Consider the following 23752-nt stretch of genomic DNA (forward strand, 5'->3'; position numbering starts at 1 on the left):
GACTGTGGGCGGCGACCATTATGTTTCATTACACAGTGTTGGCGTGTGTGGAGTGACTGGCTACGTGCAAAAGGTAAATAATTTCTTTATCTTAAAAAAAGTTGGTGAATTGAAAGTCTTTTTTAAATTTTTAGTGAAAAGTGTGACCCCAAATTTAAAAATAAAAAAATTACTAATTACTTCTCAACCACTGGTCCTGCTAATAAAAGATTACCCTAAAAAAACCCTAAATAAAAGATTAACAAGATGTGAGTTCCGGCACCTTTTAAATTTATTTTTTATTGTTTTACAAAAAAAGCACTGGGTTTAGGTCTGTGCGAGTGCGCCATTATGGCTGTCTGACAGTGTAGTCTTTCCTGGTAAACTTCCTTTTATATTTCAAAGGGAACACCTCAGTGGAGCAAGCAGCCTACAAGGAAATTGGCCAGTCAGCTAATTTGTGCACAGTTGCAAAGGTCCAGGCTGAAATAGTAGCAATGGAAAGGAGGGACCCATTAGTATAAGTCAGAAAATGGGGGCATGGGGAAACCAAATGAAGAAGTGTGCGGAAGGGGTGTGTGTGTGTGTGGGGGGTACACAATATCTCCCGCTGGGCAATATCTCCTCTGACTTTACAGATTGTGCCCCTTGCCTCACCTTTTTAGCACATCTCCAATTCTCCAGCCACTTCAGAAAGGGCAGGTCCACACTTTTTGTGGCTATTTTCCCAAGCCCTTAGCAGTGCCTTCCCCCGCTTTTTAATCTCAAGAAGTTGGCTGATGGGGCAAAGTGCATGGGATGCCACAGGGCAGTAGCACTGTAGGTACTGCTGGTGCCACTCCCCGATTTGCTACATTGTCATGAAGGCCCTTTTCACAGTCAAAGTTACTCATGTAGAACGGGTGGGAGGATGCTTCCCATAATTGGGCCATATGTGAATCAACCCTTAGAAGCCAGATCGGAACATTGATCTTGTGCATTTAAACAAATTATTATTTTATAGCAGCCAAAACGACTGCTTTGCAGTATCAAGAAAGGCTCTTGGCTCCTGTGCATAACATTATTTTCACGCTTTTGGGAGGGTTTTAAAAAACCAACTTTTTAATTTACCGATTCTACAGTGGCTGTTGTCCATATGAGGCTGACAGAAAATAGCTGACGTTGTTGCTTCTAAATAATGCATTTCCTGGTTAGAAACATACAGTGTTTTCTAATTTAGAAATTTCCCTTTAGCTCATTGACAAATAGTTTCCCCGGACATGTGCTGTAGACAGGCTGAGTCATTGCTTTTCATTTTGGTTGGCTGGTATTTTGCTTGGTCTTTTTTTCCTGTTTCTCTGTTCTTAAGGCATGGACCTTTGGCTAACAGTCACATAAGTAACCGGTGAAGTGGCAAGCTCATCTGAGGCTCTGTCCAGGGGAGTTTTTATTTCCATATCAATAACGCTATCATGCCCTTGCAGGAATTTGTAACAGTTTTGGTACGAGATCCCAGGCTACAAAGGGAAGACTACTGGCATTCACATATTGACTATGAAATCTTCATTCATGTAAGTATGTGCACTGCACTCTGAAAATGTCTTTTTATAGCATGAGTACTTTACAAATACGGCAAACTTAAACCTTTATAAGCAGTGCTTTTTTTGTCATAGAACGCACCGGAACAGAGTTCCGGCACCTTTTTTTGACAGATTTTCCAAGTTTTAAAAGTAACTTTTGAAAATTTGATGTTTGGTCCATGTGGATTTGAATCGCCCTGTCGAGCGTAGCAGGTCGGCGGCTAAATCATTAAAACGGTGCATGCGAGCTGCTTGTGTGCCGAATCCGATGCATGTGTACTTTGTCTGCGCTGGTTGTGATGGTGCTGCTCAGCTTGTGGTGCTGCTCGGCTTGGGATTGGTCATGTGGTCACGCGCTGAGTGCTTACTGTGGGCGGCAGCCGTTATGTTTCGTTACACATATGTTTTGTGTGGGTGTGTGTACAGTGATTGACTACGTGCGAAAGGTAAATAATTTCATGAGTTCCAGCACCTTTTTTATTATAAAAAAAGCACTGTTTACAAGGAACATGTTTTGCACATGTATTCAGAATTTGGCAAGAATTAAGGCAAGCATAAGCTGCAGAAATATATATGGCTGAAGTCAGACTACAAACCCCATCACCCCAGTCAGCGTTCCCCTTGGCCATGTTGGTTGGTGATGTGTTAAAGAGTAAGAATCAGGATGAAGAATAGGCCCAGCAAATGTAGAATATAATGCTCAGGTTATATATCCCAACTCACCTCAAAAACAAGGTTTTCTTTCTTCTATCTTCCCCAGTCTAGTATAAATCCTGGGATGGACTAATTCATGAATGACCTGGGACATTTTGAAATACTGGCTTGCAGCAAAGAATGAAACTGTCAAAAGCTTTGTGCAAATGGGAAGAACTGGGAAGAAAACACTGTTATTTTGGATCATCATCATTTTAATCATAGAACCATTTTTGAAGTTCTTTGTTGTGATCTGAATCACATTTAGTGAACTCTCATGCTGACCTTGAACTGAACTGAACTGAACTGAATTGTGGATTGTTCTGTACAGAGATGGAGAATTCTGCTACAGCAGGGGTGTCCGACCTTTTGGCTTCTCTGGGCCACATGGGAAGACAAATTTTTTCTTGGGCTGCACATTAAATACACAAACACTAACAAAAGCTGATAAGCAAAAAAAAAAAAAAAAAAAGTCTATGCATAATTTTTGTGGTATCTGCCACCACAGATAAGCAAAAAATTCTTCACATAATCCTAATTATGTGGCGCCCCATTCGGAGAGTCTTTTAAAATCATCGAGCAAGTCCAAAGTTTGTGATCACTAATAGAGAAAATGAGCATAACTAAATAATAAAACTTCATTGATTTTTTGATTTTTCATTATGAAAGTAAAAGAAAAGAGGGAAAAATAAAACTAGTGGGATATTTGACATTGTATCTGAGAAACTAATGGATCAATATCTGGTTCGATGAAAGTTGCAATTCTCAGTGAGTTCTCAAGGTGCCCATCAGATATTCTGGTTCTAATTTTACTCTTTGTGTTCTTCATTCTTGAAAATAATTGCTCACAAATGTAGGTGCTTCCAAAAAGCGAAGACATGAATAAGGCGTGATTGTGAAGCAAGGGATATTTGTCTCTAGGGCAATAGGACCTATAAAAAGTCCCTGATCAAATTTTTCTTTAAGTTGAATGTCAGATTGCAGCTCTATATATTCCATTTGAAAATTGGCAGGTAACATATTTATGTCAACTGAAAATGGAGTCTCAAATATATCAAAATAGTGCTTATTTCCCCAGAAACCTTGAAATCTATTTTCAAATTCTTGTATCAAATTGAAAAGCAAGGCTGCATATTTTTTGCTGTCCACAGGACTGTGTTTAGTTAATGTGTCGAAGCGTATAAAATTGTTTGCAATGGTAGGTTGAAAGATTATTGATAATAGCTGCATTTCACTCGCCAAGTCAACATGAGCACACCTAACGTCTGATGGTGTCGATTTGACTGTCTGTGCTTGGAAGATAACACACTGGAAGTCGCAGACTGCCATAAAACTGAAGCCATGCATGTGTGCAAATAGTGAGAGCATAGGTACGTTTATTTTACATGACATTGCAACACAACATTGTCATCTACAAAGTACACACTGGAGAACTTCACAATCAAGTTACCAAAAAAATTGCAAAATAATCTCATGTTTTAAGCAAGTTTACAGTTTTGTGTTGGTCTCGTTCAGTTCATAGCCCTTCTGGGCCACATGTGGCCCTCAGGCCACTGGTTGGACACCCCTGTGCTATAGGAATGATATTTGGAATCCGGGGGGGGGGGCAGCAAGGTTCTTGAAAAGACATGTTGAGGCTTCCTGCTGCAGCGGTTCCTTGTGCTGAATAGTATCTGCCCTTGAAGTCCATTTAGTTAGTTAGTTAATCCTTTCTTCCAAAAATGGCTCTTAAAGCGGCTAACCATAAAATTCAAATTAAAACAGCAACTTCAGTAAAACATAACAGAAATGCAAATAGAATGAAAATGCCATTAAAGAACTGTGAAAGAAATAGAAGAGAAACCCAACTAATTTTAACCCCTCTCACTTGCAAATCAGCCTAAATGCCAAAGGACTGGCTAAATTAAATGAAACAAAATCACCTTTACTTTTAGCAAATGAGGAACCTCAGTTTGGATCCACTTGTTAGCACATCCAACACCAGAAAAGGGGCTTGCTGAATGTCCTTTAGTTCATCATTCAGATCCTTTGGCTCCTGGACTGGCAGGTGAATGGTGGAGGGGAAGTGCTGTTTCTTCAAGGTATCTTACACTACAGATTGAACAAGTCTTGCTTCTTTTCAGACAAACAGCATGTGTTTTACAAGGAAAACATCTTGTGTCCGACGACGGTTTCGGGACTTTGTATGGCTTCGTCAGAGACTTCAGAGCAATGCTGTGTTAATGTGAGTAACTTCCAAGCAGATAAAACAGAAGGCCCTTGCTGGAGTGGCTTATCCAGATAAGGGCACATCTCTGCTTCCACCCATATAATCTCTTTTTAGGAGTAAGGAAAATGTAGGGAGATTGTCAATTTTAGAATCCTTCCTTCCTTGCTGAGCTTTTTGTCCATTTTTGTCTGACCTGCCAAATTCTTCCTTTGTGGAGTCAGTTTAACTGAGTAGCAGCTTCTGTTAAACACTTCATACACATAACTGGGGATAGATAACCTGCTGACCTCCAGATATTTTAGATTACAGTACTCATAGTCTCTGATGGTTGGGCATGTTGACTAGGACTTATGGGAGTTGTAGTCCAAAATATCAGGAGGCTACAAGGTTACCATAGGATCATAATCCACAGAAGTTTATGCTGTAATAGATCTCTTTGGCTTTAAATTGTCTCAAGATTCTGTTTTGCTTTTGCTGTCGCAAATGAAAATGGTTGCAGCTCTAGAATCTTCATTTAAGTCACTTGGTTATTAGTTTTGTTAGGTGTGAGTAGCTGTCCATAGTAATATTTTCGGTTCTTTTCTGTCTTTCTGTAGAAGAGATCATCATCCTTTTTAAACAGTAGTTTTATTCATTAATTCACTCACAAATTTTGGTGTTTTTCTTGTTTTCTAAAGACAATTGCCAGAACTGCCATCTAAAACTCCATTTTTTAATACAAATAATCCTCAGCACGTGGACCAGCGTCGGAAAGGCTTGCAACAATTTCTCCAAGAGTGAGTATTTAGCTTCCCCCCTCCCAGCACTAATTTAGAAGAGTTTTTTTTTTTTAACAAGCTTGCTAATTTCCTGTTCCTCCAGCAGCTCTCATCTCTTGTACACGACCGCCACCTTGTGGCCACAATTCTGTGTTTGCACAGCCTCTCCTGCTTGCATGGAAGGGGCTTCCTAACTCAGTTCAAATGCTGAAGACTCTCCATGTTTCCATAATTGGATACTTTTAGTTTGTCCTGCAATTTGTATTTTTTTTCCCCATTTGAAACAACCCTGCGTTAAACAGTGCATTTATTTTTGCTGAAATGGGATATTATGGTAAAACTTAATTTGTAGTTCTCCAGGGCAGGTTGTACAGACTTTAAAACATTAAGAGACAAATTGTTCCTTATAAGGAAGCTTATGTGGCCCACCTTGGGTTCCTCATAAGAGGGGAAAAGCGTGGGGTATAAATGAAATGAATGCATGAATAATAGCCTAAGCAGGAATGTCACAGCTGTGCTCTTTTTAAAAACCATTTGCAAATCAGAAAGTCATCCATCCAATTTCACAATTCTGTTGCTGAATTCTTTGCCAGAGCGGTGTCTTGTCACACACACTCCTGCTCTTGACCCTGCTGTTTTTCAGTGATGGAATTCATCCCCCCCCCACCCCCCAATCTTGGAAATCCTTTCATCAACTTGTGTTAATAATACAGGCCATGGTAGACTGTAGAATCTACTGTATCCTAACAAGGTAGTTCAATGTTTCAAGCAAATACTGTTTTCTTTTTCTTTTGTCACCTGTTCCCAGGTGATTATGCTTCACTGACCAGACCCATTTAACTTCAGCATGGTAGCCACTTCGTGTGCCTTCAGGCCACGTTAAGATCTTATTCAGTGAGGAAAACAGTCCTATGGTAATACTGTGTATTTGAGATTAGATACTATTATTGGCATGATCTTGGAATAATACTATATGATGACAGCCATTGTCATTCTTGAAATGCTCCAAGTCGCTTGAGGATTTGTTGGTTTTCACAATGCTGCGCTTGGATGTCCTATAATAAATCTCATTTTATGTTAAAAAAAACATACACAGGGCATCACAATGACATCTCACCCATCGCTTCAAGCTTCCCATAGTGTCTTCGCGGCAGCCAGATTACATTAAAAGGCCCAGTGAGGAGAGCACTGATGCACTCGCATTGCCTGCAGCTGCCAATTTTTACTAGCACCAAGGACTTGTATTCATAAGCGGGATTTATAACATCTGGGGGAAATTGCTAGGATTATAGCTCCCGTTAAAGTGTTTAGACAAGCTTGCACTCTCATTCCATGCTCCTATAAACACTGTTGGGCCAAGATGGGGTTTCCCCTACCACCTTTGGATGGTGCAGCCTGGAATGATGGGAAATCCCTGTCTTTCAGTGCGTGGTGTGAGCAGTGACATCTTTGTGCTTCTGGGCTCATGCAGGTGAACAAGGAGAGGGAGGAGAATGTTGCATTTTGCTACAGAACATATAAAGATCCTTCCCTTCCCTTCCCTTGGTGTAGCCCACTGGGAAGGAAATTAATGCTCTGCATACATGCAGATTCTAGCCCAGGGATGTAGACATCTATGGTGAACATGAAGCTGCATGGACTTTATTAAACTAGCATTAAAAACTCTTGTTGCCTCACAGGAGCTTTTGTATGGCTGATAATTAGGTATCCCCAGTGAGCAGTCAATTGTGGTCACAAAGTCACTTGGAGAAGAGGACCAGTCAAGGCCTTCACCCCACCTAACGTGCCCACTGTCAAGCATACCATGGCATCTACAGCGCACCCCACCCCTTTGTATGCAGGCTGCCACATCACATCCCTGGATTTACCCCAGGGGTTCTCAGTTGCTGAGCTTTAGAGCATGTACAAGACGAGGTGGAGCTAGTGTGGCACAGTGGTTAGACTGAGACAGGGGAGATGTGGGTTTTAGACTCTCCTCTGCCACGAAGCTTGGTAGGAGGCTTTGGGCCAGTTTCTGGCTTACAGCCCAGCCTATTTTGCAGGGTTGTTGTGAGGATAGCATGGAGAAGAAGCTTATGTAAGCAGCCTTAGGTTCCTTACCAAAGGAATAGTGGTGTTCTATAAATATAATACTAGTAAATAATAATACATGCAAACAGCCTTCCATCCATCCACAGACACACGCACTCACCTCGCCATCTCAGCATCCAGGGACTGCCCCCTCCGCAGCCCGAGATCCCATTGCGTGTCTCTTGACCCAGCTGATTGTCCCTTTCCCCAGCGTCAGTCAACTGGACACAATGGAGGTGCAATCGTGATAAGGTGGATGATATGCAGGGACGACTCTTTAGGTTATGGGAATGGAATGGAATAAAATAAAATAAAAACTGTTAGTTTGGACATGCAGCAGGTGCAGGATTAATTGATTCTCCTATTATTTATTTTAAGCACATGCTTTTTCCCCTGTTCAAAGAGCCAATGCAGTATCAATGTTAATAGACAGAAATTTATATGTTGTTGATGTTGTTTCAGTAGCAGAAGGATGGTTGCCTCTTTGATTCTTACAGATTCTAAGAATTCTCCTACCTGCCTCCTCAAAAAAAAAAAAAAAAGGAGCATAGAATTCCGATTCCTATTTTTTGTGACCCTCTCCTTTCCACTGAGGTAGAGGGAAAGGCACCCGGCCAGACTTCATGCCAAAGCAAATGTAACCAAATGCAGTGTCTGTTACTGTTTTCCACTTCTTGTCTACTGTTACTGCACGTAGTGTCTAGCCATGATTGCAAATCTACCTGCTTTATCCTCTTCCTTTTCCACATCCACAACTGATCTGTGATGTGAATTCTGGCCTCTTTGGGCCATGTCTGTTCCTTGGAACAAATCAGAGGAACTTCCTTAGGACCTCCCTAAAATAAAGGAAGGGAAGGAAAGAGGCCTTTCATGTGGTATGTAAATAGTGGCTGCTTTGGTCTGTTAATTAACCCATGATTTGGTACAATGCATATGCTACCACCATTTTGAATAGGCAACCTAACTACTCATTGTAGGGTAACTGTGAGTTGCTTAGTTTACAACCTAGTGCATTCAAGTTCAGATACGTGGATTAAACAACCATCTAATATATGTACCAATTTAACTACCAATTGTAGGTTAACTGTGGGTTGTTTAACCCATAGCATTTGGATTCAGAAATACAGAGGTAGCATATTTAAAGGGACAGTGGCACACACCCAGCCCATGCCATGGCAAATTGGGGTTAAAAAAGCTGAACAGGCTTGTTCTTAGAATACATGTCAGGAATTCATATTTATTTAGAATGCAATGGAAAGCCAAGGAAAAATGACTAGAAGACCTTGTTTAAAGTAGAATTATTGTTTTGTCTTTTCCATGTATTGTATTTGGGCATAGCAAATTAACTGTATATTCTCCTCTGACGTACAGCCCAGCCTTCTGGCTATCCACTCCTTCACTTCCCTTGGCCAAGGAAATAAAATCCCACAGCAGGCCTTTGCCCGCACACCTTCCAGGAAGCTGAAAATAACCCTATAAACAAACCTAGTTCTCTGTCAGACCCTGGGAAATCCTTCCCCCTTGCTGCCATCACATTGATGCTGCTTTCTGCTACTTTTTCCATTTGTGTACCACATTTCTTATGTTCAGAAATCCCATTTCATGATGCCATTAATACAAAGATATTCATGTGTAGAGTTAGACCCATGGATTTAAGTGGGTCTGTGGCAAGCATAACTGAATTGGCTCTAACACTTATTTTTTTTAGAAAAATGTGGAAACTGATCCTTGTTCTGGTAGCCTGCATTTCTCAAGAATTCCTGTTGAAAGTTCAGCTTCTGTGTGTTCAATAGAGGGCACCAAAACACAGGCGGTGTTTGCCTGTTCCTCTGGCCTTGATTCTTCCCCCAGCCCCGTTATGCTATGATGTAAATAGGCTGCGTAAATTTGTTGAAAACAAAATCAGAGTGTTAACCTTCTGCACACATGTGAGCGTGCATCTGTCGCTATATTGGGTTACAGAAGATACAGGAAATCTTTAGTTAGGATTAAGTTGCGCTGCTGAGCCATATGTTCTCCTCCCGCAGAACAGTGTGTAATATACTTAATAAAATCATGTTGAAAAGAACCAGATTTTGGCCTCTGTCCAAACAAGACAAACCAAATGTTTTGCTTTTATTAAAAATTCTGGCTTTAGCTTGGATAGGGGAGATGCATTCTAAATCTCACATCCCGAGCCTCTACGAATGGCCTTAAAAAAGTAAGCATCTTGAAACTGCCTAATGTATACATTGTTCTTATGATTAACTAAAACTTGATTTTTATGCTCTTGCATTCCAGCCGGGATTAGGATCTTGAAAAGCTTCTTACATGCAAGTGCAGTGGGGTTAACATGGGCCACGATCTTGGCTCAAATACATGAAACAATAAAAGGTCTCTGAACATCTATAGATTTGCTTTCCCCTTGGCTACTAGGGCAGGCTTATTTACTGGACAAGTGGCCTCTAAGCAGACCTGAGCCACACACACTCCGTTCAGACTAATTGAGTTGCACAGATTATATTGTAGCTCTGTAAGAGAGGGGAAATCCAGCATAACTCAAGCCCTGAGGATTTGTCTTTAATTTGTGAATTAAGATTGATGTTCAAAAGTTGTTTCATGTTGATTATCTAGCTTTTAATGTATTTTAATTATCCCATTGTTCATGTAGGGTGCATTTCTTCTCACATTCATTTATTTTTATTTTTGCTGTTTTTCCTTCACCACCTGTGCATTTAGAACCAATACATAGCACTATATTGGTCATCTTAAAACCTGATGCAACCGAAACAAAGACCCAGGATACATACACAATATGTTAATGTTCTCTACTATTTATAGAACATATGTCAATACAAAAGTAAAAATGCACAATACAGATTTGGTTTTGATTGGTGTGGGGCGGGGGCTTGGGCTGTGGGAAGAGGAGCAGATTTTGAGATGACCAGTTTGGGATGAGACCATGTTTGATCGCTGAAAAAATGCTCTGCTTGCAATCCTTCCCGCTGTTAGGTCCTCCAGGTTTCCCCCAAGCCCCTCTTTCTTTTTGGCATCTCCTTCCTCCAGGCCCTAACTTCACCACCCCCTGTTCCTTGAGGCGGTTATCTGGACCGCTGATTCCTGCTGTTCTCTGCTTCCGCCAGGCAGCCTCCCCTGCTGGTCCACCTGGTGGCTGTGCCCTCCGCCTGCCTTGCAGGTATCAGTCAGAAAGGATGCCAAGTGGAGCTCCTCCACGATTGGGCCGGTTTCCCCCTCACAGATGGAGCTGTGTGTGCACACACTGGTGCGTGTGTAAAGCCTCTTCCCACGTGCATGGATGGTGTGGGAAGGTTTGGGACCAGCTCTGGGTGAACCAGTCACAGTGAGGTTAGCCCATGCAATGCTCCACACGTAGGTTTTGCACACGTGCCTGGAATGATCTGAATTCCCCTCTTGTCTCTCTCAGCCTTGGGCATCGTAAACAGCCTTGTACTGTAGCAAACCACTGATCCATCTAACCTAGTCTTGTTCATACTGACAGGCAGTAGCTCTTTAGGCTTTCAGGCAGGATTCTTTCCTAGTCCTACCAGGAGGAGCCAGGGCTTGAGTCTGGGACCTTTTTTTTTTTTTTTTTTTTTGTGCTCTGGCATGGATCTGTGACCTCTTCCCAAGATTTCTTCACTCTTCTGTCTCAGTCTGCATCTCTCCCTGCCAATATATGCAGCATCTCTTGTCTTTAGACCTTCCAAGAGCATTGTTATTAGTCCATCCTTTCATCAACTTTGAGTCATCTCTGCCTTTTAATAAAAACCACCTCTCCCAATCTATTCTCACAGTCCCCTTCTCAGCCACATTTGCCTGCTTAGACTCGTTTCTCCAGCAGCACTGCTCTGGGGCTTCACACCCCTTGGGTTTTTCTGCATCTGAGGACATCTTCCATAGTCTACTGTTTGGAAAGTTTCCATAGTGGAGTGTGTCATAACCACAGAAGCTAAGATGTTTCCAAGGCCACTTGCTGTCAGAAGCTTCCTTGCCACCCCTCTGCCCTTTAGCACTTCATAAGATAATGATGAAGCATAAGAATTCTGCAAGGTTGCAGTCCTATGCGTGTTTAGACAGAACCATGTCCCACAACTCCTGGAATTCCCTAGCTAGCCATGGGAAATGCTGGCAGTTGGACTTATGTCTGTTTAAACATGCATAGGATTGCACCCTAAGGCATATCATGCGATTAGAGGTGAAAACCAGTGCCTTAACAGCCTGATTATGTGTACTCAGGTTTCCCTGAGCCCATTTAAATCAATGGGCTTTGCTGTGCAGAGGATCCTGCTGCCAAGTGTGCTCTGAAGGCCGCATCTGACCATTGTAGATGGTGAAAGATGAGAGTGATGTTCTCTTGGCAGTCCACCACCATCTAATCAGCATTAGATGAGAAGGCCCAGTTCAGATGTAATGATCTCAGGCTCATAAACAAATGGCTACACACCAAGCTTTGGCAGTTCTATCCTAGTTGTTAGATTGTACGTTCCCGCAATGTCCAGACTGGCTTAAGCCCTACTTACAAGCCAGGATATAAAGGCAGAACCCAGAAAGGATGGGAAGGAGCTTGAGACCACATGGCTCATCCTCAGACTGATTAAACCATGGTTTATTGGTCAAAGATCTATACTGGAACCAAAAGCTAACTTCTCAGATGTGAGATGAAGATTATACCAGTACCTCTTATTTTAATTATATCTTTCTAGTAATAGACCCTCTTCATGTAAAAGGCAGACATTAAAGTTTTCATATTTCTTAGGAGGTGGACAGCCATCAACATCCATATTTCTGTTCACAAATTGGCTCTTGCCTGACCTGTTTGCATTTCCAGGTGACTATACCTGGTTTTGTTAAAAATCTAATTTATCATTTCTGGGCTCTTCATTTTGTTTCGTACCTCCAGATGGCACTATTAAGCAGAAAAGAGAATAACTGTAAAATCATCAATCCAATGTAAAATAAAATTGGAAATTGAATTATAGCTGCAGGGAGGGAGGTGGACTGTAGCCTTGAGGTGCTGATCAACCTGCACCTGTACGACTTTTGTTTGCTGTTCCCATATGTTAGGTTACCAGCAAGTTAATCACAGGGCTTCAGCAGTTCAAGGCTTAGCAAAATTGCACTGGACACAAAATAAAGCTAAAATGAATTTCTGTCCAATGTCATTGACATTAGTGCTCATTACTTTTGTGGTGCAATGCCTCAAACCATCAAAAATCAATTTTAAAGATTACCCATTATTTTATAAAGAAAATAAAATACATTTCCAACGGCAACAAAGCAGTAACTGTAGTGTAATCTCATGTACAGTTACGTAGGCTTTTTTTTTTTGTGGGGAGGGGTGATAAAACGAACTCCTGAAGGGTTGTTTTAAAAAAATCTCTGCTGAAAACTGCATGCTATGCATGCTGTATTCAGTAGTGATTTTTTTATTGTTGTGACTTCTGAATATTAATACAGTGTTGTCTGTACTATAAACATTCCAGCTTTCTTGCTGGTCAGAACAGAGTGAGAAGGCGAACACTAGTGTGACATCATCTTCATCAAGGTAATAGTCATATTCTGAACCAGGACTTCGTTTTCCAGTGGCATTCCTTTGTGTTACTGTTGTTTGGAATTTCCTATAAACCAGGAGTCAGTGTGAATCATGGTTTGAGGCCATGCAAGTCACTGCTGCTCTCAAGAAAGGTTTCTGTTCACATTTGGGGCATATCGTAGTGAGACTGAAGTACTTTTGAAAGTCTTAGTGATGTTGAAGGAAGAGTTCAGCGAGTGTGTAAAACTGCTGCTTAAAATTCGTAACTTCAGGTAGATTGTGCCATTGTTGATATTGTTTGAGTTGTTAGTGGTAAGAAAGGTACTCCATAAAAATACAGTATTGGTATGTTTTTAGGAAATAATAGTTGTAGTTATTTGGATATCTGGGAGCATAAAAGATTTGTTTTCTCATTAAGAGGTGATAATAGCAACTGGGATTCAGAGAATGTTTGTCTCCCCTGCCCAGCACCATGTGTGACACATGAAATGGCCTGGGCAATCTGCCCAGTCCACTGGAGCTCATGGCCACATGGAGTTCCTGAAAAACCCTCTTATTTATTTCCATGCGCATGTAACAAGAAAATAGATCAGGAGAGGCTAATGAGCATTCATGCACATTTCCTGATTCTCCTTCAAAATATCATTTGGCTCAGCATTCTGCATCCTGAGACTTGGCTTGTTCAGTTAAAGAGGGGGAAAAGTGCATACCCATCCCTCTTGGTTTTCTGGAATAGCTTGGAAACATGCAGGCACTATGTGGGGTAAACTAAACAGGCTTTTAAGAGGGCAGAACTTCATGACCTTACTTACCTCCCCTGGATCGTCGTTCTCTTGCCCTAATGACTGCCTGTCTTAGGAAGAGGATAAATATAAGCAAGCTTCCTTAACCCCTCTGAGTGCAAGATTCAAAATACATGTTCCTGGCACATACAGCCATGCTCAAAGTGGGGTTGCATGGATGCCACCCCTTTCCCCATTGGGGGGGCATAATGGGTACCTCCCCAATCATAATCTCACTTTTGTCCTCCCATTCACGTATTGCATATAGCTCTCATTACTTCTCACTGCAAATATTGACTGTATCACAGCCTTCCTTCCAAATGTCTTGGGATACAACTCCCCTCACCCCAGGCCAGGATAGGCATGCTGGCTGGGGATGACGGAAACAGTAGGCCAACATGTCTTGCTGGGCAGGATGTGCTAGGCTGAGGATGGCTACTGTATGATACATTTCCAGCATTAACTCTGTTGACCTGATAGGCTTTTGATAGCTAATGGCGTATGATGTTGCATTATGCATTGGCCCCTAGCAGCGAGAATTTAATAAGACTTGTCTAATTTTAATAGGCTTAGTTCTGTGTGGTTATTCTGAGACAGAGAACCAGGCTATGCTTTGATGTTATCCCTCAGGGTGGGGTGGAGGGTCAGGGGACAGCTTTAGTTATTCATATTAAATTAATGACTTCTCTTGCAGAAATGTGTATTCTTGCCAAATATAAGCTGCAGTCCTGTAGTTGTTGACTCTGGCAAACTCCTTTTAGGTTTTTGAATTGTGATCAAAAGAAAGTTAAGGATATGATTAACTAAATTAAGTTGGACACAAATATAAATTAAAACACCTAAAGATCTAAGGTATTTTGGATTTAAATACAAATAGAGTGGTATTTTCAGGGCCTGATTCTGCAGTTAATGAAGTACATGTGCATTTTTAAAATGTTGTACAAAACCAGATTGGGAAAAATAGATTGTATGACTGGACCACATGGTACAAACAGGATAGTTCTGCTGCACTTTTGTAGTTGCAGAAAAAACGCTGCTATTGGTGAATATAATTTTTGCTTTCCGCGCATTTAATTGCATTACACATATGCTGAATTGAACAGTTATATTTTGAAATTATATGCTGCAATTAAAATTATTTTTAAAGAAAATCACTGAAATGAAAGGCTCCCCAATTTCTTTAGTTTACCAACCTGTATAAAGTTTAGATACAATAATAATTGCATATGACATACAAGTAATAAAACCTGCAAAATATACATTCTTTGCGCGTTAAACGATTTATTTTACACAGGCATCTGAACACATTCCAAATTCTATTGTTCCTCTTATTTGTCTGTAATAATGTTTTTAACAGGTATACAAAGTTATTGTTTGTGAACCAGGTTCCATCATAGTATGTTATCCCCATCCACCCCCACTTCACGTCAGCCAAAAAAGTAATTGATCCACATGGTAGTAACAGATGGTTAAATGGAAAAAATGTCCTTGGAATTATTCTTATAGCAGATGTTCATAACTATTAGCTTCATGTTTTACTCACCTAAAATTCCAAATAATTTAATAAAGAGAACACATGTTCAATCACATTAGTATTTATACTGCATTCAAAACTACATTTGCTGTAGGTTAAAAGTAGCATAAAAGGAAGACATTATTGCATAAATGATCTTGGAAAGCAGTTCAAATGTTGGATTTTTTTTTAAAGGATCCTTCAGAATATGCTACTGCTTTCGGACAGTAGACTTCACCTCTTCGTACAAACCCAGCTGAGTCCAGAAGAGATTGAAGCATGTGTATCCGGACAGACAAAATATTCTGTTGCTGAAGCAATCCATGAATTTGCCTGTTTGAAACGACGGTTTCCTGTAGAAGATGAAGAGAGGAAAAAAGAGGAAAATTATGCAGATTCAGATTCTGAGAGGTGACTTCCTTACATTCTGCTAAACATGCAGACATGATGATAAACACACTTCACTTTTTTGTTGTTGTTGATGCAATACTAAGATAATGAAAAAATTAATTGACTGAGATTTTATTGAGCTGTGACAGCTCATCATAGAAGTCTTCACATACACCTCCACACTGAATTAATGAATGCAGTAGAAATTCAATTATCTGCATTCTGATTATGTGAATTTCATTTAGTCAGACTTGAATTATTCGCGTTTAAATTATCTCGCTAAAAAAATATCCAACTGCACTCCAAATGGCTAATTAAAAGTCCAAATTTCCTGTCTCTCTTTTGTGACTGGGGATAATTAAAGTTCTCCTCTGTTACTCAGGCTTTGAGTGTGTTGTGAAAACCAATTTCCTCTCTCTTTCTCTCTCTTCCCCCGCCCCCTTCTCTGCAGTTCATCCTCAGGGCTTGGACACAGCAGTAATGATAGCAATTCACACGGATGTAAAGGAAGCACAGTTCCTGAAGAAGCCTGAAGTATCGTTTATACATTGCTATCACTGAAATGACAGATCCAAACTTCAATCATGGTTGAAAGTTATATGTAACAAAGATGCACCATCCACCCAGTTGTCAAGGCATGTCTTTTCTCCGTTTTCAAAACTGTTTGTTCATTCATTCATACATTCACAATGCATGTGTTCAAGCTTTTCTAATATTCAATGATAGAAATACTGCCTGTGGCAAGAGACCTTAAATAAATGAGATTTCTTGACATAATTATGTGGAGTTCACTGCAAGAGAGAAGTGGTGGGATTGGGGGTGGGGGCACTTAGATGTTTTATATTAGACTATCTAACTTTTCAAAATTCACAAATTGTATTTTCATTTAGCTTATTTTCACAACTGTCTTTCCGATATACTAACTCACACCATGTTATAGAAATCTGACAACTCTTAACCAATACATAGTGCGATACTATGCATGTTTATTCAGGAGTAAATTCCATGGTGTTTAATGGGCCTTATTCCCAAGTGTGTGTATAGGATTGGAGCCAGCGGACTAAGCGACCAAATAAGTTTTCTGATGAACGTGTTGAAATATTAGCTTTTACCATAACTATAACTGTTGGGTATAATCTTATAGCCACATAGTTACAGGCTATTATCCAGTAATTGGGTTAGGGATGCTAAATGCCAGTTGAACTCAACAGACATCCGTGTGCCTACCTGTGGACAACTTTGCTGTTTGCCTTGCTCTTTTTGTGACCGAGAAACAATATTAAAAGTATGCATTTATATTTTTAATGAATTTTAGAGTGAACGTTTTGACAGAGTTGTAGCAATGAGAAACAGTACGAGAAGATGTTATAGCCAGTTGTAATCAGAAACATATAAGGTGGTCAATGAAAGCTGAATCTTGCAGATGACTATTTAAACTATAGGATAAGGTAACTTTGTCAGTCACTTTAACTTCACTGGAACCCCACCCAAACATGTATTTCCTAAGAAAACTACTACTCAAATCAGGTTAATTTTTCTTAAGGAATGGAGTAAAGTTGGAGAGAGAGAGCAAGTAAATACTTTCAGCCAATGGTCTTTTTTGTTGATGTCCCATTTACACATCAAAGAATCTTGCTGCTCACCTTTGGGCTTAATTGTACATACATACAAATCTAATCCTAATCACTGAAAGAGATACATGTTTAGGTAACTGTAAGAAATTTAATTAAATCTGTAAGTAAGCCTATGGTTGTAATTGTTATTGTAAAATGAACAAAAGATCTGCGACAAAAATGCTGCCTGAAACAGGAACTGAGAAAGAAGGAACTGGAATAAGATGTAACTGTTTACTTTAAAATTATTCGTATCTGTGCTTGTTACTGTTACTGTTAGTCTGAAGCAATTTGTGCACTTTAAATTCAGTAGCCTGCTGATATTCAGTATACAAAGCCTAAAGATCTCTTTAATACCGGTGTGATGTCACTCCCTCGATGCCTACTCGGGAGTAAATGATTTAGTTATTTCAGCCTAAGAACCGAGAAGTATAGCAAATGGAAGGCTTTAGCTCAACTTTTCAGTCAAAGGTTATCTCAGATCATCCAAATTCAGATATGAATTGCTGGATTTGTAATAGTTACAGTGCTGTCAGCTTTATCACACCTTATATAAATAACACATTGTTCCAGTATGTTATTCCTGTATGTTGGGCAACTGCCTTTCACACATGCCTACTCAGAGGTAAGACCCAATGAGTTCTACGGGCTTTGCTTCCAGGATTACATTATATGTCTTTTTCATGAATGTTTTTTGTACACCAAATACTGATGTACCTAAATGCTGACTATTGCTTGTGTTCTACTGTTTATTATCTGTAAAATTGTTTGTATTTTGTCACATTTCAAGATAAAGTATTCTCTATGTAACTTAGTGTTTCCTAGTCTTTAAATGTGAGAAGCTGTTATTTGGTTTACTTTTATATTTGCAGTGTTTTGTTCATGAGAATTTACTCCAGTATTTAAACTGAAATCTTGTTCCCACTTTCCTAGAAGTAAACCATTGAGTTCAATGGGACACTTCTAAGTCATTATGTATGGTTCTGTGTTACTAGTTTTCTAAAAAGATCTTCATTATATTCCCTGTTTTTGGATTCATTGCTAAGTCAACTCAGACCTATCTACCTTTCCCTATTCTTAAAAATACACTATCATTTTGTGTATAGAAAATATATAGAAGGGAGGTAACTAGTTTCCCAAGTTTATAGTTCTGAATCTCTATATTGTGTTGTTTTATATCTTATGGCCGGAGAAGCAGAAAGATAAATCTTAAAATGTACACACTTTATGAATAATTCACACACTTTCTTGACATTCTGAAAACAATGCATCAACCTGCTACTTAGAACAACTTTTGAGAGAAACAAACTCCACTTGATCCATTTTTAATTGTGCCTCATTTCCCTTCTTCAGTTAGGTCACTGTATATGTTTAAAAAACTCACAGATACACACACACTTACATTTACCAAAAATCTAAAGTCCTTTGGTTGTTGGTAGTTACACTCCTACTAGCAAAACTCATCAAATTTTATATCCATAATAATATTGCATGTTTTAGCAATGGTGCATCCAAACTTGCTGCATAATCAATTTTAAAGTATTACATCCATAATGAATTTGTGCTTCTTTTCAGCAAAGGCCTCAAGAATTCACCATGGTTAAAAACATGTATCTGCTTCTTTAAAAGGAAATAATTCATTCGTCTTCTTTTGAGTAGATCCCATTTCACAGAATCCTTAGAAAAGGAATTCTATATACAGTCATTAAAAAATGCTAAAATGTACCAAGCTGCTGCTGTAGCCTTTATACATTACATTTTACGCGCACACTGTTGTGCATAATTTTATGCCAATCACAGCTTGATACAACAGTGCCGGTTTTGCATGACATTGTCATGCACATCGCTTAAAAAATTGCTTCTGTTCGACATCAAATAACAAATATAACACACACGCAAATAGAAGGAGGCGGCTGGGTGGGAAGACACATCAGTTTGTGAGGGCTACGCGTCTCCTAACTTCCCATTTTTTAAAGCCTTTCAAAGTAACCTTTTCACTGCCGGAATCCTAAAAATGAAACGCCAGCGCCCACCGGGAAAGTAGGTGCCCCCCAGTGTTTCCCCGCCCTCGCTTCCCCAAACTCTCAACACCTTTCTTCCTCATTGGTCGGCAGCTTCTCCAGGTGGATTTCCCCCCTTCCACTAACAGTTGACCTGGCGATACCGCCAGTTCCTGCCATCTAAGGCTTGCTTCCTAGAGTTGCCCCTGGCTCCAAGAGCTCGCGAGCCCCCTTCCCCCCCCCCACCTCATCCCATGTATGCTAACTTCTCCGTGTATTAAAAAAGAAAAAAAAAACAGTCACCCACAAGCCACTCAGCAACCATCTGGTTTCACCCTAGGAGCAAAACCAAGGAATGCCAAGGCATCGGCGCGTCTCTTCGCTCCCTCCCCCCCCCCCCGCCCCCCCCCACCCCGCCAGTCCTTTGCTCCTCTGGGCAGCCTTTGCACTACCTGAAGCAGCAGTTGCTGGTTTTCTTACCTCAGGGCCTTGATCCACTCTTCCTTCCACCCCCCCCCGCTTCCCCGCTTCCGCCCCGCATGTTGGACTTTTTTCCCTGCAGCGGCGGTTGCCGCGCGCTGCACTGCCGGCGTGTGCAGGGCGCTTGCTCAGCGGTGGCTCCCTCGCTCCCTCCCCCTCCCCCCTCCCCGGGAGTCTGTAGTGTGTTCCAGGCGCCCCCCGTGTGTGCCCGGGCTCTGCGGGGGGGGGGGGGGGTTGTCAGGTAGAGAGAGATACGGCCTTGATCTCGTAACCCATAGCAACGGCCAAATAAGAATGGGGGGAAGAGGGTCTGCGGGGGGAGGAGACGGAGAGGGGCAGGAGATGCAAGCCTGCCGCTGCAGAGGATCCCAGCCAGCACACCTCTGTTCAAAATACCACGATCGAATCAATAAGACATCCATATATTGCAATTAAGGTTTATTAGGTTGGCTCTAAGATCACCACAAAAAAGAAAGGGGCAAGTTTGGAAGATCTCCCCAGCTCTTCGTTTGTTACAAAAAGCAGGTGGGGAGTGGGGGGGGGGGTAAAAAAGGCAGGCTGGCCCCAACACCCGAACTAGGAATGAACCGCGGTAGCTATCGCCCTAAGGCAAGAGGAATCTGGGCACGGATTTGCAAACAGCAAGATCGAAGGCGCCGTTTGCCTTCCTGCATATAATCAATAATCTCCCCTACCCCCCTCGCCTCCGCGCGTTTCGCAGATGGGTGCGTGAAATGATAGACACAGGAGAGGCTGGAAAATATTAGGCAAATAAATGCTGTCGAGGGGAGCAAGACGACATTCCCAGGCGCCGGCGCGATGGCGGGCTTTTGTTATGCAAACGCCCGGGCTGCCGGCTGTCGCTGGTGCGCGCGAAGCGAAGGGAACCGAGGTTGTCAAACGCCTCCCAGAAATAAGGGTCAGCGGAGCTTCGGGGTGCGGGGGCGGCATATTGTTGTGCAGGCGCTACGCACCGGCCTGGGGCTGAAGGGCTGTGAAAGGGAAGGAGGGGCGAGATGTGGAGCTGGGCGTTTCGACCGTGGCGACGCTGGAAGCGGCGGAGCTCTTTTCAAAAGGAGGAATCACCGCTCGCCAAAATGTGTATGTCCGATTTGTATTTTTTATTTTTTAAGCACCAAATCCGCCGCCACTATGAGCCCACACGTTTATTTCCGAGGCGCGATGAGTCGTTTGGGCTGAGCTGGGCTCGAACGGCCTAGCAGGAGACATGCGCTTTCGAAGCGAAGCTGGCCGTGTTGACCCATAAAACATCGGAAATCCGGAATACCTGTATCAGGCCAACAAAATACCACCCAAAAGGCTGCTAGCTTTCGAGAAATCTTGATCTCTTCTACGGGAACGATGTTAGAAAGCGCAGGTTCTTTATCTCCCCCACCCCCTTTCATAATATCTTGCATGATTAAGAGATCTGGAAATCTCGAAAGCTTGCATAAAATGGGTGACCCTCGGTCTGTGTTGATTTTTCAAGTGACCAAGAAGAGTCATAATTCACATTACAATTATCTGAAGAATACCTTATGCATTTTAAAATGTGCATGCCTGTCATGTCACTGTATTTCCCATTTCACAGATCAGACGCACTGACGTTGAAAACAGTGATTCATTGCTCAAAAGAAAGATGCTGGGTTTCAGATTTGCCTGGAAGGAGTATTGCCTGGTCTGCAAGCACTGATCAGTAAATTCCAACTTGCTGTGACTCCTTGGTGGAGATGAATAATGTATGCTGTACACACACAGAGTCTTCAAGGACTAAGGATAAGTATATCATGGCTGAGGGTCCATGATCAGCCTATTAGTCTAGGCACCGTACATCCAACTAGATGCTTCTAAGTGCAGGATAATAAACAAACGTAGTAGGTAAGAACTTTTGCATTGTCTAAGATGAAGTTATGAAATCAAACTCGCCTGCCATTAAGCCGGTGTAGGCAAAGGAGTAGGAACAGAGAAACCTAAGGGAAATGAACAGTAGGGGTGTGGCATCACCTCACATGTAAAAAAGTAAGAATTGCTGCAATAAATGGCATCAGGCTAGATTTTGTTCCTGCAGTCCCATTGTTCCACTTCACATTTGCTCTGCCCATCCATGCGGCAGATCAGACCTGCAATTTCCAAAGTGTGTGGTTTGTAGGCTCCTGTTTTCAACCCAATAAAGGAAGCATATTCAAAGGAGGGTGTCTCAGGATACTGATGGGCTGAGTTCTCACTCTGAATACGGCACACATTTAGAGTAAAATGTTTAAAAATCTGTTCTGAAACATATCCTCTGTGGCAACACTCGGGGCACAATTCATCTGAACAGTAACTGCAAGCCTTACTCCTATACTTTTAGGTATGTGCAGGCAAACTGTGGAAACTTGGCAGCAGGAGGTATTCTGCACATGCTCAGAGTTTTAGTTTTCTTCTTTTACTTGTTTACATGTGCCATGAAACTGTGTTTGGGGACTGCTGCTGTACGCTCTTGAGCACCGATTTAAACAAAAGCTTTATGCAGAAGGACAGATGATCAGGTTGAGGTGCAGAGCTTACTCACTGTGTGTTTGCCTGGGTAGCCTTCTCACTCTTTGCTGTGTTTGTACAAAGCAGTTTTCAGTCATAGGAGACGGAGACATCATAACTCATAACAGCCATGTGACTGCATCTCAGAGGGACAATTCATACCTACTTGGCATGCTCCAGAGCATCTGTACAACATGGCAATGCTTCCAGCTGTCCTCGGGGAGGCAGTTGCATGTACTTTGTGGGATACTGTGCAATTGCTGAAATAGTTGCTGGTTCACACATTATGTCACCTGTGTTATCAAGCATGATGTGTTTGAGAAACAGCTCAAAAGGCTATGTGTAGAGAGACATTGGAATGGGTAAAGCAAGCCTCAATAATAATAAAAAATAGTAGTAGTAGTAACGGGACAATCTCATTCCAAAGTCTTAATTTCTTTTCCCAAAGGTCACTTGTCAGTTTTGTGTTTATTCATTTCCCATACCTAGTCCCTAAATCGCTTCTTACAGCTTCCTTGGTTTTAAAAAAGTGTTTAGAATCTTGCACTTAGAGCTCGTCGCCACCTTTCTATATCGTGCCCTTACATCTTAACAGTGGGTGACAGCACTATTCTATCTAAAATGCTTGTGCTCATGCTCAGTTTTCATGTCCATTTTTGATGCAGCAAAACATCATCGAGCAGACTTTCATTTTTGTGTGGTGAATCTTTCTTTAGAATTTGAATTTCTGGAAGCCTTTCCTCTTGGTATGTGAAAAGTGTCAGTTAAAGTCATGTCTTTTCTCTCATTCCTTTCCTGACTGACCATGCTGTCCAATTTGTTGATTCTTAGTCCTCTAATTTTAAATATTTTAATTGAGAACCTTTAATATATAAATGGAAACAATTTGTCTTGTTTTTAAATCTTTTAGCCTTTGTCGTTTTGTATTTTAAGTTTATATGCTGTAAACCACCTCATTATGTCTTTTTTAGATATAGTCAAGCAGCTAATACATAGATTTTTTTGTTATTTACATAGTTATTTACATAGCTACATAGTTATTTACTACAAGATGAGATACCGTAACATTTTCAGTGGTGGCAAATTTTGATCTGGCCACAAGGGGGCATACTCAGATGAAAGTTTGTATGTATAATAAAAGGGGAGGGTGTGGATGTGAGTGATGATATTCTCATGGTGTCTTCCTAAGATTAGATGTGAAAATTGAGGTATCTCCCTGTGGGCTGTCTGGATAACCTAGAAAGTTCTAGAAGTTCACAGCTACTGCTAATCAAATGACACAACTTATTGTTATTCTTCAGATAGTCCTATATTTTCCAAACAAGTAATTCCTGTAGCTATTGGGTTGGGAGGACTTGCTATAGCGACCCTGTTTAGTCACCTTGGTTCCCCTGCACTCTATATACAATGAGAGTTTGCCTTCCTTTCAGATTGCTGAGGGGAGGAATAGATTTCCAGGGCCCATCCACCTAACCTCTCCCTCCCTGAATGTACTGCTGTGCTAAAGCTTTTAATTTAATTTTTTTTAACAAAAGCAATTACAGAAAAGTGCAAATCCAATGCCTGACATTTAACACTTGGCTGTGGCAGCCGAGCTGCGCTTAAATGGGGGCCTTTTCTGCAGAACAACAAGAGCCAAAAGGCCTTGTGTCATGG

At 41.2% G+C, this 23752-nt stretch overlaps 1 protein-coding gene across 4 annotated transcripts in view; it reads left to right on the forward strand.

Annotated features, from left to right (window-relative positions):
- SNX10 (sorting nexin 10) overlaps positions 1–17909 on the forward strand; it is a 39964-nt gene extending 22055 nt beyond the window's left edge. For all 4 annotated transcript variants that reach the window (XM_044450720.1, XM_044450721.1, XM_044450724.1 and 1 more), the window contains exons 3-7: positions 1443–1529; positions 4355–4455; positions 5118–5216; positions 15292–15507; positions 15938–17909. In XM_044450720.1, coding sequence (XP_044306655.1) covers positions 1443–1529; positions 4355–4455; positions 5118–5216; positions 15292–15507; positions 15938–16019 — 585 coding nt within the window. In that variant the 3' untranslated portion in view covers positions 16020–17909. The remainder of the gene's footprint in view (positions 1–1442; positions 1530–4354; positions 4456–5117; positions 5217–15291; positions 15508–15937) is intronic.
- Positions 17910–23752: the final 5843 nt, after the last annotated feature.

This window comes from Varanus komodoensis, unplaced genomic scaffold (genome assembly GCF_004798865.1).
Source record: "Varanus komodoensis strain SLA01 unplaced genomic scaffold, ASM479886v1 scaffold68, whole genome shotgun sequence".
NCBI lineage: Eukaryota > Metazoa > Chordata > Lepidosauria > Squamata > Varanidae > Varanus > Varanus komodoensis.